The sequence below is a fragment of the Miniopterus schreibersii genome (assembly GCF_964146895.1).
Source record: "Miniopterus schreibersii genome assembly, chromosome: 2".
Lineage (NCBI taxonomy): Eukaryota > Metazoa > Chordata > Mammalia > Chiroptera > Miniopteridae > Miniopterus > Miniopterus schreibersii.
The window spans coordinates 151,915,961-151,929,967 of record NC_138102.1 but is presented as its reverse complement, the minus strand read 5'-3'; the positions used below and the strand labels follow the sequence as shown (position 1 = coordinate 151,929,967).

The following is a 14,007-nucleotide window of genomic DNA, read 5'->3' as shown; positions in this document are numbered from 1 at the left end:
GTCTTCTGGGAGATAGGACAATCCTCACCTTGGTTATCCATTTCTTATGATGGTCAACAGGCTTTGTTTTTGCTTTTGTTTTGGTAAAGCTTTAAATTTCTATCAGTTCACTTCTTAAAAACTAAGGAGGACAACTGTTGAGGTCTAGTTAGATTTGAAGACATAGTAAGTCACTCCTTAGCTATTTCTTCTCTTGCCAAACCAGCTGTAATTCCAGGCAAGTGAAAGTGCTACCAAGAAATTATCCATCTTGACAGATTGGTCTTTTGTTGTTGCTATTGGTACAGTGAGAGCTCCAACTACAGTCATAGGAGTATTAAAACAATGTGCAGGATAACAGAAAAGTTGCCCACTAACCATGTGGATAGTTCATAAAATTCTAGAGGATGGCTTTTCTTTACTCGCTTACAACTGAATGGTGAACTCAGAAACAACTTTGTTTTGTGGCAACTTTGTTTAGTATGTTGGAAAGGTATGAGAAAGAAATGAGAAGAAATGAACTTCGGAGAGTCTGTACCTGAAAATACCACCTATTGTGCAATCTGAAAATTCAGTGTGCCAGGTACACTCTCCAGGTGCTAAAAGAAATGAATGAGACAAGTCCCGCCCACAAAACCTCCGTCTGCTGAGTGGAGAGAAAACACCAGGAAATCACCATAATATGGGGAATGCGTGCTTCAGAAACACAGCTGAGGAAACAAGGGTGCCTGGAGGATGGCTGATGGGGGGCAGGCTGTAGAGAAGCAATTGAATTGGGTTTGATGAAAGAGTGGGAGGTTGCTGAGTGGTCCAGAATAGACGGGAAGGAGGTTACGAGTGCTTCTAGGCAGAAGGAAAGTGGGAGGAATGAGTAGAGGCAAAAGAGTAGATGCCATATTTGGGGTATTTCTGACCTCATAGTAAGAGACCAGAGGACTAGAGAAATGAGTGTGAGGATAGACTGAGGGGCTTCAAAAGAAAATGTAAGCTAAGGATAAATTGCAATGGGTTTGCATTGCCTATGTTGTATTTTCTCCCCCTGACTGAGAACAATGAAGACTTTTAAAAAGATTTTTGAAAGTCTGAGTAAAAATTAATAATTCTCATAGGAAGTCAAGAAAATTCAGCAAAGCATAGAAAACACAAAAAGCATCCATAGTTCTACCACCCAGAGAGAGCTGCTTTGATGTTTAACATTCCACCTTGTTTTCCTGAGCCAATTTTTTTAAAACCATATTCACTAGCATAAAGTATGGCCATTCTACATCCTGTTTTGTTGGACGAAGCATAGGTTCTCCCCCTCCACACACACGTTATTTCAAACTTTCCGTAAGCCTAGTGCTATCTGCCTCAGAGACAATTAAAGCATGGAAGTGACATGATCTTACACCTGTGGGTTTTAGAAGGATGAGTCAGATTAAAGGAAAAACAGACGGAGCAGTGTACTTAATAAACAACTTCAGGAGTCCAGGTGTGAGAGGATGTGGCCTTGCTGCAGCAGAGGCTTAGGACCAGGAAGAGAGACTTCTGAGGATCCGGTGACTGGATCCTGGCTTGGATGAGTGGCAGATGGTGTACCATTATTACACGACAAGGAAATGAACAACATATTGGGTGGGGGGGGGCAAAAAATAAATTGGATTTACACATATAGAATTTGAAGGGCTTCTGGGATGTCCAGCTGAAGATTTCTAAAACAGAAATGGAATATTCTGGAGACATTGTGGTTTATTGATTGAGGAGTAAGGCTTTTGATTAAAAAGGAGAGTTCAAGTCCCAGCTCCACCACTTACCAACTAGGTGACCTTGGACATGGCACCTTAGCACTACTCTCCAGACCTTGATTTCCTAACATGTTAATGAAGTAATTGAGGGGCAGACAGGAAGGAAAGGAACAGTGCTTGGAAGGAGGGCAGGGCGTAGAGTTGCTGATTAGGTTAGCCTCGAAAAACTGTGTTTATGACACCCACAAGACACCCATTTGGAGGTATTGACTAAGCAAGTGGACGTGTGAGTCTGGAGCTCGGAAAAGTCGATGAAGAATGTAAGAGGATGTACACAAGGGCGTGATTAATATTTCCAAAATAAAATATGTAGGAACAGAAAAAGGCCCAGGCCTGCACCCTGGAAGCACAAACGTAATCAAAAGAGGAACACAGCAAATTATCTGAGAAGAAAAAGAAGAAGAGAGAGTAATGCGAGAACCAACGGGCTTGAGAGGGTGGAGCACATGGGCGTATCAGTGAGCTTATGGGGACAGTCGTCATTTAGAACTTGGAACTCTAGTTAACCCGGAACCCTAGGCCTTGCCTTGGAGAGTACAGCTAACTAGGTCAGGGAATCTGGGTAATTGAATTAAATTGAGTGAATTTATATTGTGCATATACTGAGGGCAAGGCACTGCAGTGAACACAATGAGGAAACTAATGGTTGAGATGGAGGATTGAGATAAACAAATGACCATCATTTAAGATACCATGAGATGGAGGGGAAAGGAGAATTCAAAGATAAAGCTAAGGCTCTGAAGCGTGCCTGAGAGGGTGAATTCCCTGTTGTGAGCAGAAGAGGAGAAGTCAAGCAGAGTCTGGAACTCAGTGAGTGAGGTATGGAGAGACCATCGCGTAGAGATGACACCGAAGCTTGGTGCTGGATGTGTCGGATTGGGAAGTGCCCCTAGGGGCCAGTGAGATGTCCTCAAGGGATGGGGCTTGGAGCTTGAGGACAGTGGAGAAGGTTAGCTCTTGTGATAATTTGAGACCATGACTCTGAGGGTCCAAGTCAAAGATGATAGGACCAGTCAGTCTTTCCAGCATTGCTTAGTGGCCTGGAACTCAAGAAAGAGAAGCAAACCTGAAGAGGGAGTGAGCCAGGACCAGCTAGTCAGCAGTGCCAAGAGAACAAGGGGATAATGGACACAGTGTTGCCATGAACCAGAAGATATGGGACAGTCAGGTGCGTGGAGGTCACAATGCACATATAGATCCAGTTTAGTGCGGGTGTGAGAGGAATGGAAACATCAGATCTGGAAAACAGCAGTTGTTGTATGTGGCTTTCAGATACAAAAGCAAAACAATTATGTGCTTACAAAAAGAAAAAGAAAACAATACACTGTAACCTGGTAGTCAGGAAGACAGGCTCAAGAGCCAGACTCGAGGTTTGAATCCCAACTCAGCCACTTACCAGCCGTATGACCTTGAGCAGGTCACTTCAACCTCTCTGTACCCAGTTTCCTCATCTGTGAAACGGAGATAACAATGCCTACCTCATAACATTGTTACAAGGAGCAGACCATTTACTAGTTGTAAAGGACTTAGAACAGTGGCTTGAAACATAATAAGAGCTTTGTGTTTGTTAAATAAACATAAAGTCCTGTTTCCTCATTTGTAAGTCAAGGTGAATAAGCCCGTGACCGGAGATGTCCCTCAGTAGATCCAGAATTCAACATATCCTGCCTGGTATATATCCTAGCACCTTCTGTCATTTCCATTTTAAACAGGTACTCCTGTGGGATGCACAAAGATACGTTTGGGTACCTCTTCCTTTTTAACCTAGGTTTCCTATGTTTTGTTTCTCTTGCCTAAAAACCATAACCTGTTACAACATAAGGCACTCTTTATATGTACAAGATTTTAACTCTTGGGAATTATCATCAGAAATATTTATAAATGACCTAATTTCTTGGATGTTCTGTCTAGACTTGGGACAGGTTAATTCAGTTATTGATTGTATTTGTTAAATTCTTCTTGGTGTCTGATCTGTAATTGCTGCAAACCCCAAAAGATGGCTTAGTCTATGTATACTAAGTTGAATATAAGAGGAGCAGAATTCTCTCTTTGCTGCCACTTACTTCCAAGATGTCTGATGTGACGCAAGTAACCAAATGGCCCTTGTCAGAGCAAGCTCCGTTTCTCCCTTCTCCCCCGCTTATCTCAAAAGGATGTCACTATATCCTTCAGATTAGAAGCTCTCACACACACCTGTTCTCCTGTGTTTTGTTTTTTTGTTTGTTTCTGCTGCAACTGTGTGTAGAGGACGTAAGATTGGAAAACCATTGGTGCTCGGTCAAAAGCAGGTTTAGACTTTGCTTTCAGGGCTTCTGGAAGATCATGCTAAAATAGCCCGTTTATGCTTGTGACACTATATTGTGAAGCACCAGGGCAGGAGTAAGGTCTGTGTGTCCTAGTGGGTAATCCCGTTTTTTTGTCTTGTGACCCTGCTGATAAACTTCTTGCTGATTACAAAGCTTCCCTGAGACCACGTGACCTTACTTAGGGCATTATTACATGATCTTAATTGAACGCAAAATCTGTGTTTTATTCCCTTACCTTCTCCTTTTCTTGTTCCCCAAATCCAGAGGGAGTTCTCTTAGTTAAAAGGCTGTGGCAGAGCAAGAGCTTTGTTTTCACAGACCTGGGTTTGACTCTGGCTCCGTCCCTTACTAGCTGTATGACTTTGAACCACATTGAAGACTTCGATTTCTGGAAATACATTAAAAACGATGCCAAAATTTTGATGCATCTCATGACTTGTGGTACAAAATCAAGTGTGTATTCCCTGAGTTGACTCATCTCATTATGAATTAGTGGGCTTCAGGGACCACAGAGATGTGTGTACCTATGCAAAGCTACATCTTCCTTCTCCGTCAAGAATATAATTAACTGACAGCAGATTTGGGCAGAAACTCCCTAGGGCGAAGAACTATTCATTCTGGTCCTATAAAAACCTGATAATTTATATACATACTATTTTTAATATAACTTCTCATAAATATGTGGGAAAGGCTGTAATAACTTTCAGTAGATTTGATTCGATGCTTTTAGAAAAAAATTATTTCGGCTTAAAATGAAATCACATGAGAACTTGTATTGAAGAGTTATAAAGCATAATTGAAGAGTTATAACGCATACCACCAATATCAGATTCATTTTAAAATAATTGGCCCTGGCAGCTATGGCTCAATGGTTAGAGCGTCGGCCTGTGCACCGAAGAGTCTCAGTTTGATCCTTGGTCAAGGGCAGGTACCTGGGCTGCAGGTTTGATCCCTGGCCCCGGTCAGGAGACAAACCCAATCCCTCTATCGTATAGAGGGACATCAAAAGTAAGATATTTTTAAAATAAAATATTTATCATTATTTTGAAAAGTCAAGCTTGTGTATTAGCTTCTAATAAAATCAAATAGGATTACTTATTTAATCAATATTGTGTAATTATTAATGTTTTCCAGAGAACCACAAGAACAAATCATTAGACTTCTTAGTAAAGTGCTAAGCACAAAGTAGAGGTTATATACTTTTGAAATGGCAAACGGTAAGGACCAGTATTATATAACTTTACCTATTTAACTTTCTATTTTTAAAAAATTATGCTACAACCCCAGTGTATCAACAATTTTATAACTATCTTGTCCATTATTTAAACATAAGCCTGATAGAGTAATAAGAGCCCCAGGCATGCAGAGGGATCGTATATTTCTCCCTAAATGTACTCGTAGATGAGTTTTAGTAACTAAACTAGTTTTTTAGTAACTAAATTAATTTTTAAAGTTGGAAGCTATCATATTATTACATGAAATATGACTGGATTTTTATACCTGATAATTATTACTAAAATGCTGAAAAGTCAGCTTTAAGTAGAATTTTTTTGTTAACCCTCAAGTTTTCCTTTAACTTTTAGAGAGAGTGGGGGGAAGAAGGGAGGGGGAGAGAGAGAGAGAGAGAAGCATCGATGCAAGAGAGACACATCGATTGGTTGCCTCCCACACGCACCCGGACTGGGGCTGGGGATTAAACCTGCAACCCAGGTACTTGACTAGGAATCAAACCACGACCCTTCAGTTCACGGGCTGATGCTCTATCCACTGAGCCCCACCAGCCAGGGCTAAGTTGAACTTTTGTTGAAAAAATAATTAACATATAATTTAAAATATGTAGTAGATACCACATTTCAATTTTAAGTGTATATTTGATATTTTGTTAGTTTGTTCACTTGCAGTCACTTGATGCAGTCTTATTTTTTGTTGCAAAGAAGGGTTAGAGTGAGTACCCACTATTAGTGAATAGTTACTTAAAATCACATACAAGATAAGAATCTGATTCAGTGGCCTTCTAACTGCATGACCTTGGGCAAGTTTCCAGGCCTCTTCCAGCCTGGGGATTTTGTTGTTTGTATGTGCTGCCTGTAAAATGAGAATAGTAATGGTATCTATTTTATAAAGATGTTGTAAGTATTAGGTAGTTTTACAGTGATATTATTATTGTTGTTGCGATTGACCTAAAACAAGGCCCATGAGTCAGTGATTTCCTGGCCTCAACCACAAAATCCCTAGTAACCTACGTGAGTGATTAAACCATGTCAGCGAGCTTACTTTTGCTTGTCTTTGTGTTGCTTTTGGCAAGGTCAGGGACCTAGCGGTTAGAAGACCATCTGTGTGGAAGGAACATAGCTTTTGCTAATAACTGCTGGTATCCCCCTGGATTTTGCAAAATATTACCAGGTTACCCACAATTTGCCATGTTCAGCTAAACTATGACTTGCAGTAAGCAAAAGATTGTTGTTTATAAGCATCCTAAGAACCCATAGGATGCAGAAAACCTCAGGGGTGGCTTCATTGCGTGGCGATAATTGACAGGCTGGCCTGTTGGTTAATGAATTCTGACAAATAAAAGATACATTATTTTATTAAAGCACAAATTCCTCAGGATTATTTTTGAAAAGATATTTTTCAGAACGAAAATCAGAACATATAAAAGAGTGTGAGTCAAAAAGAAGCATTGCTACTATTATTATAAAACCAGGAGCTTGAAAAGAGCAGACTACTAACAATGAAACATGGAGGTATCTCAAATACATTTTGATAAATGAAAGAAGTGAGAAGCAAAAGGCACATACTGTGTGATTCCATTTACACAACGCTCTGGAACAGGAGAGATCGATTGCCAGGCACTGGTCCTGTGCGAGGAATGGGACTGAGTACAAAGACCTAAGATGAATCTGATGGAAGTGTTCTGTACCTTGATTGTGATGGTGATATGATCAAAACTAAAACTTGACACCAAAAGGGTCAATTTCACTATCACTTGTGCACGATATCAATAAACCCGGCTTTAAAAAACAAAACAAACACAAATAACTTGTAGTGTTGATGCAGATCAGTATTTCCTGTGTGGAAGAACATACTACTTTATCTTCCCCTGACATGTGGATAGATTTCTTAAGTATTTACTGTGTATTTGTCACAGTTTCAAAGACATTCTTAGTTCATTAAGTATTTTCCATTATAAGTAGTAATTGTTTAAAAAACTTGAAAGTTATTTAATTTCCTGGAATATACTGCATGTGTTTCATGGCATTTGTTTTCTATATTAAGCAGGATGCTACAAATACTTGACCTGGCTTCAGCAATAACAACCTTTATTGGCTTCACCTCTGGTTATGGAACGACCACTCATGGCATTTAAGCCTACATAGGTACCCTCATTTACATGGGGCAGCAAGGAGGGAGCTCTTTTTCCGTGGTTCTTCCTTTAAGAGCAGGGAGCCTCCTTTTCCAAACCCCCCTTCCCGCCCCTACCCCCACCCCCGCCTGCACATTTCCTCCTGTCTCCTTGGCTCCTGAACCAATCGCTGTGTACCCGTTGTTATTACACCATTCAGCGCCCCCCCTTTTGATCTGGGAGTGAGATTAGTCTCCCCAAAGGAAAGGCTATGTAGCGGTGGGGTCTATACACTAACCAAGTCTGGATATCATTAAGAATGATACCTACCAGGCAGGTAAGTAACAGTGCTAGTGCTTTACCCTGAATTTATTATATTAAATCAAAATCTTGACTAGTTGGGGAATTTGCTGACTACATAGTTGTTATTTAGGTATTTCTGAGACCACAGATTGTTTAAATGGTATTTAAATAGTATTATGCTATTTTACCTAAAGACATCACATAAAAATTACCTCATCTCAGTACTGCTATAAGAAGCAACTTGGTCATGTTCCACACTGGAAAGTATGCTGCGTATAAAACATAAAGTAGATGCCGTATATGTTGAATACCGTGATGCATTCCTACAGCTTAATAGCATTTTACATAGTTTAAAATTAGACCCTGGTTTGAGATAGACTGGTTTGCTTTGGTACTAGAGTTTTACTAAACCTTTATTACATTTCATACTCTCCTAGAGTGAAAAGGGTATTTCAGCAAAGTGAGTAGGTAGAATTTTCTAAATAAAAAAAAAATGTTTTAGGTATAAAATATAAATGTATTTTAATAAGGACCAACACCAAGGGTTTCAGATAAAGAAGGCTCCATAGACAAGGTATGGACATTCGGCAGGCCCTCAAAAGGAAAGAAAGTCTGAAACACCTAGAAAGGTACAGCAAGCGCATTTGCCAGCAGAAAGGATAACAGGAAGGTTTGGGGATGGCCAGGGACATGCCTGGATGAAGGTGGGTAGATTAGTGTGTTTGGAGGAAAATGTGCCTGTAAAGATACAGTGAGAGAGAAGTTTGACGAGGCTGGAACAACCTGAATGGGACCCAGAATCTGGGTTTTATCCTGTCATTGAGGGAAGGCTTTTCTCTTTCTACGGAAAATAGGATTATCTGGGCAGAGCAGAGTTTTAGAAAGATTCCTCATACAGAGTATACAAGGTAGGTTAGAGCCAAAAAACGATGGAATCAGAGCATTTGGCAACTATTGATTGGCCTGGGCTTGAGATACAGTATGAACAAAACAGAGTAGCAGTGATAAGAACTTAAAGGATGCATACTAAAGACATAATAGCCTGAGAGGAGTTGGTAGCTGACTGGATTTTGTGGCAGGAAACTGAGTGTAAAGTAATTCAAGATGCCAAAGACATAACTGGAAAGGGATGGCACCATTGCCAGGATGGTCAAGTTTGGGGATGGTGGTAGAATAGATGTTTTCCATAAAGGATGAGTTTAGTTTTACGTTAACACCATGTCAAAGTGGTAATAAATGTCCAACAGTAGTTGGGTATGTGAAACAAAGTATTTTATTGTGTGTCAATATTTTATTGAAGCATTGTAGTATACACAGGAGGTAGAACTGTTAACAAGGAAAAATTGTTCCCATCCTCATGGAACTAGCTGGGGTCTACAAATATATTTAAGTGAATATATACTGAAGAAATAATAGCCCTGAAGAGTATGGTTCAGTTGGTTGGGCATGTTCAGTGCATGAAAAGGTTGCTGGTTTGATTCCCAGTCAGGCCACATGCCCAGGTTGCAGGTGAGATTGCTGGTGGGGGGCATGCAGGCAGCAGCTGATATGTTTCTCTCCCTCTCCCTTCCCTCTCTCTAAAAATCAATAAAAATATTTTTTTAAATAGAATTTGCCCGCCGTGTATGTTCGCCTCTTCCTCAACTACCTGTAAATCACCCATTCTCACTTCTGAAATCTAATACCCCACTTCCCCTTTTAAAAAAAAAAAAGTGGATTTAATTTAAAAATATGGGTAAAAGTCCCTGGGCAGTGTGGTTCAGTTGGAGCGCCGTCCTGTACAAGAAAAGGTAGTGGGTTCAGTTCCATCTCAGGGCACATACCCAGGTTGTGGATTCGATCCCTGGTCAGGGTGCATGCAAGAGGCAACCAATCCATGTTCCTCTCTCACATCAATGTTTCTGTCTCTCTAAACAACAACAAAAATATGGGTAAAAGGAGGTAGGTGAGGCATAGATAAAACAAGATTAACAATGAGTTGATAATTGTTGAATCTTAGTGCTGGACACATGGAGGTTCATTTTACTCTTTTCTCTACTTTTCTATATGATTGAAATTTTCCACAGTGAAATGTTTTTCTGCAAAGGCAAACAGTTCTGTGCATAGAGCTGGTAATTAGAGAAGATGTTTGAGAGAGTGATGAAATGGTATCCAAAGAGTAGGCCAAAGGAGGTGGGAGAAATACGAGAAAAGTATAGTGTCTGGGAACTGGAAAAGATAAAAGATGTTTCAAGGAAAAGATGGATGATAGTGATAAATGACTGCTATAGCCGTCAAAGAAGTTGTTGTTACAGGCCCTGACCGGTGTGGCTCAATTGGTTGGGTGTCATCCTGTGAACCCGAAGGTTGCCAGCTGCTTTCCTCTGATTCCCTGTCAAGGGCACATGCCCAAGTTGGGTGCTCAGTCCCCAGTAGGAGTGTGCAGGAGGCCCCCGATTGATACTGCACTCTCACATCGATGTTTCTCTCTCCCTTCTCTCTCTAAAAATAAACTATTAAAAAAAAAGTTGTTACACCTTACATCTAGCAAATCACTTGTTTCTAATTTTGTTCCTTTCTGGTTGGATGTTCCTTGATGGCTAAAAGGAATTGGGTACCTGAGAAGCTTGAGAAAACTGTTTTAATCGAGTCATTTGATAATGTGTTTATTACTTGAGAAATATTGTCCAAACTTTATTTCCTAATATGCAAATATCTATTCTATTTGTAGGAAACAAATGAACAAAAACTTCACAACATAGCCAACGAACTTTTGCTTACAGAAAGAGCTTACGTTAACCGACTTGACCTCTTAGATCAGGTAATATTTTCCTTTTCAGAATTATTTAAATTTTTGGTACTATACATTATTTTAACTCAATAATTAAAGTGTTAAGAAACTACAAAGAAGGGCCTGACCATTTTTGGCCAGTGAAAGGAAGTTTAAAACATTTCCAGCTTTGTAGTGAATTCACTGGATATAAAGGGTTTATACTTCATAAAGAGCAGACTGAAGGACTCTCAGTACAAGTCACAAGTGCCTGTATCTTATGTCTTTCAGCTCCAAACACTAGTCTGTTTCTTGACCATTTATTGTGATCCTGTATGCCATGTTATTATTACAATCTAAATAATAGATTGGTAATGCTGATGTGATACTAACATGAATATATCACTGATTCTGTTTGGCTCGTTTGCTGTTCAGCCCTGTGTGCATGATCTGAGTGGCTACAGTCATAGGGCCAGAAGGGATTTTGAGAGTTCCCTTGTCCAGCCTTGTATGAAACGTTTAATACAGTGCCTGGTGTAATGTTGCACAGTTAATATTTGTTGAATATGTGAGTGTACTTTATCACATTTTGTGCTTTCATCATGGTAGAGCCTTGAGTATCCTTTCAAATGCACATTTGCAGAGAAAGTTGTTTTTTCCAGTATTTATTTATTTTTTAATTGAATATATTGGAGTGACATTGGTGACAACTATATAGGTCTCAGGTGTACAGTTCTGTAATCCATCATCTGTATATTGTATTGTGTGTGCACCACCCCAAGTCAAATCTCCTTCCGTCACCATTTATTCCCCTTTACCCTCTCCTACCTCCCCCACCCCCCTATCCCTCTGGGAATCACCAGACTATTGTCTTTGTCTAAGAGTTTTTTGTGGGTGTTTTTTGCTTAATCCTTCACTGTTTTCACGCAGACCCCCAATCCCCCTCTCCTCTGACAGCTATCAGTCTGTTCTCTGTATCTATGAATCTGTTTCTATTTTGTTAGTTTATTTTGATTATTAGATTTCACATATAAGTAAAATCATATGCTATTTATCTTTCTCTGACTGGCTGATTTCACTTAGTATATAATACTCTCTAGGTCCACCCATGCTGTCACAAAAGGCAACACTTCCTTCTTTTTTATGACTGAGTAGTATTCCACTGTGTAAATGTCCCACAGCTTTTTTATCTACTCATCTACTGATGGGCACTCGGGCTGCTTCCAAATCTTAGCTATTGTAGATAACACTGCAGTGAACACAGGGGAACATATATCCTTTCAAGTTAGTGTTTGGGGTTTCTTTGGATATATTCCCTGAAGTAGAATCACTGGGTCATAAGGCAGTTCCATTTTTAATTTTTTGAGGTAGCTCCATACTGTTTTCCACAGTGGCTGCCCCAGTCTGCATTCCTACCAACAGTGCACCAGGGCTCCCTTTTGTCCACACCCTCGCCAACACTTGTTTTATTGATGGTAGACATTCTGACAGGTGTGAGGTGATACCTCATTGTGGTTTTAATTTGTATTTCTTTGATGATTAGTGAAGATGAACCTCCTTTTATATGTCTATTAACCATCTCGATGTCCTCTTTGGAGAAGTGTCTATTCAGGTCCTTTTCCCATTTTTAAATTGGATTATTATTAAATTTTTTTTGGTGTTGTTTTAAATTCTCTATAAATGTTGGATATTAATCCCTTATCAGATATATTGATTAATATATTCTCCCATTCACTGGGCTATCTTTTCATTTTGTTGATTGTTTTCTTTGCTGTGCAAAAATTTCTTAGTTTGATGTAGTCCATTTGTTTTTTTCTTTTGTTTCCCTTGCCAGAGGAGATATAACAGAAAAAATATTACTATAAGAAATGTCCGAGATTTTACTGCTTATGTTTTCTTCTAGGATTTTTATGGTTTTGAGTCTAACATTTAATTCTTTGTCCATTTTGAGTTTAGTCTTGTGTATGGTGTGAGAAGGTAGTCTAGTTTTATTTTTTTGCACGACTCTGTCCAATTTTCCCAGCACCATTTATTGAATAGCCTCTTTACCCCACTGTATGTCCTTGCCTTCTTTGTCAAATATTAATTGACCATAAAGGTGTGGATTTATTTCTGGGCTTTCTATTCTGTTCCGTTGATCTATATGTTTATTTTTATGCCAGTACCATGCTGTTTTGATTATGATGGCCTTGCAGTATAGTCTGATATCATGTAGTGTGATTCCTTCAAGTTTGTTCTTCTTTCTCAAGATTTCTATGGCTATTTGCAGTCTTTTGTGGTTCCATATAAATATTTATTCTAGTTCTGTGAAAAAGTTTTGAAATGTATCCTAAAAGTAACTGTTGAAAACTAAGATCTCTTAATCCTGCTTTAATGATAAAAGAACAAAGATAAATGATAGATTGTTTGCTAATACAGACTCCTCTTATTAGAAGAGAAAGTTGCCATGTTTGAGTGTTAGTTGTAAGAAAAATTGTCCCACTTCTGCCGTTGAAAAACTGGAACTTCATGGGAGCAGGTCATCCTGTGCACACTCCCTGTTATTGATTCCTAAGCTGTCCCTGTTACAGTGAGCCCTGAGGGGCCAAATTAAAGCTGTGTTCTTTGAAATAATGAATTCGAGTCTCAAATATTCATTTTTCAAAGAATATCTCTATAAGTCAATCAGTTTATACTGCACTTGTGCCTTTGAAAGAACTTTTTTCCTCGCAGGGCTCACAGACCTGTGACTTTTAGGTATTCCAATAGTGGAGATATGTCTCTTTTTTTTAATTGCATTGTGCCCCCCACCCCACCACCAACACCTTTTTTTTCTTGCCAGCCACATTAGCTTGTTCAGCTATGGTTACTGACCTTAGAGAATTTTAGAGTCTTAATTACTACAATATCCTGTCTTTTGGAGTCTCTAGGGACATAATTTTGTGTTCTTTTCGCCTCCCAAGAAAATGCAGTGGAGGTGAATTTAGAAAACTAACAACCATCTGGACATTATGAAGGATCAGACCTCCTTCTGCCTGCCTGCATTTAACAGAATGGCAATAGGAATAGTAGCCCTACTGGAGTATAGCTAAGACTGCAGATTCTTTTTTATTGTCTTTAAGACACCTGTTATCATGTGCAGGAGAAGATCTTTCTATCCTCATACCAGTGTTTTAAGTTATGCATTATTTTTTACTAAAAAGCAGGAAAACATTGGAGAACTAAAATATTATTTTGTTCATCCACTGACCAACTATTTATTAAGCACCTTTTCTACTGTGGAAACTAAGTACCTTTATACTATAGAAACTAAATCATGATGTCTTCCCTTCTCAAGGAGTGGACAGTTTTAATAGAAAAAATGAGATTCATGCCAACAAATGACAGTAAAGGCAATATATAGTCAATGACATATAAGTCATTCAGAACACAAACAGGAGTGGAAAATACCACAATTGTGATGTGTATGTAAAGGTGGGTGTTTTTTTTAATCTCTTTACCTATGGATAGGAAAGGTGAATCCTGTTAACCTCCATTGGAAATTCTCTGGTAAAAAAAAGCTTA

The 14,007-nt window shown here is 39.2% G+C and overlaps 1 protein-coding gene across 2 annotated transcripts in view; it reads left to right on the top strand.

Annotated features, from left to right (window-relative positions):
• Positions 1-14,007, top strand: part of FGD4 (FYVE, RhoGEF and PH domain containing 4) — a 183,642-nt gene that overhangs the window by 147,253 nt on the left and 22,382 nt on the right. For both annotated transcript variants that reach the window (XM_081127011.1, XM_081127012.1), the window contains exon 5: positions 10,426-10,515. In XM_081127011.1, the coding sequence (XP_080983137.1) occupies positions 10,426-10,515 (90 nt within the window). The remainder of the gene's footprint in view (positions 1-10,425; positions 10,516-14,007) is intronic.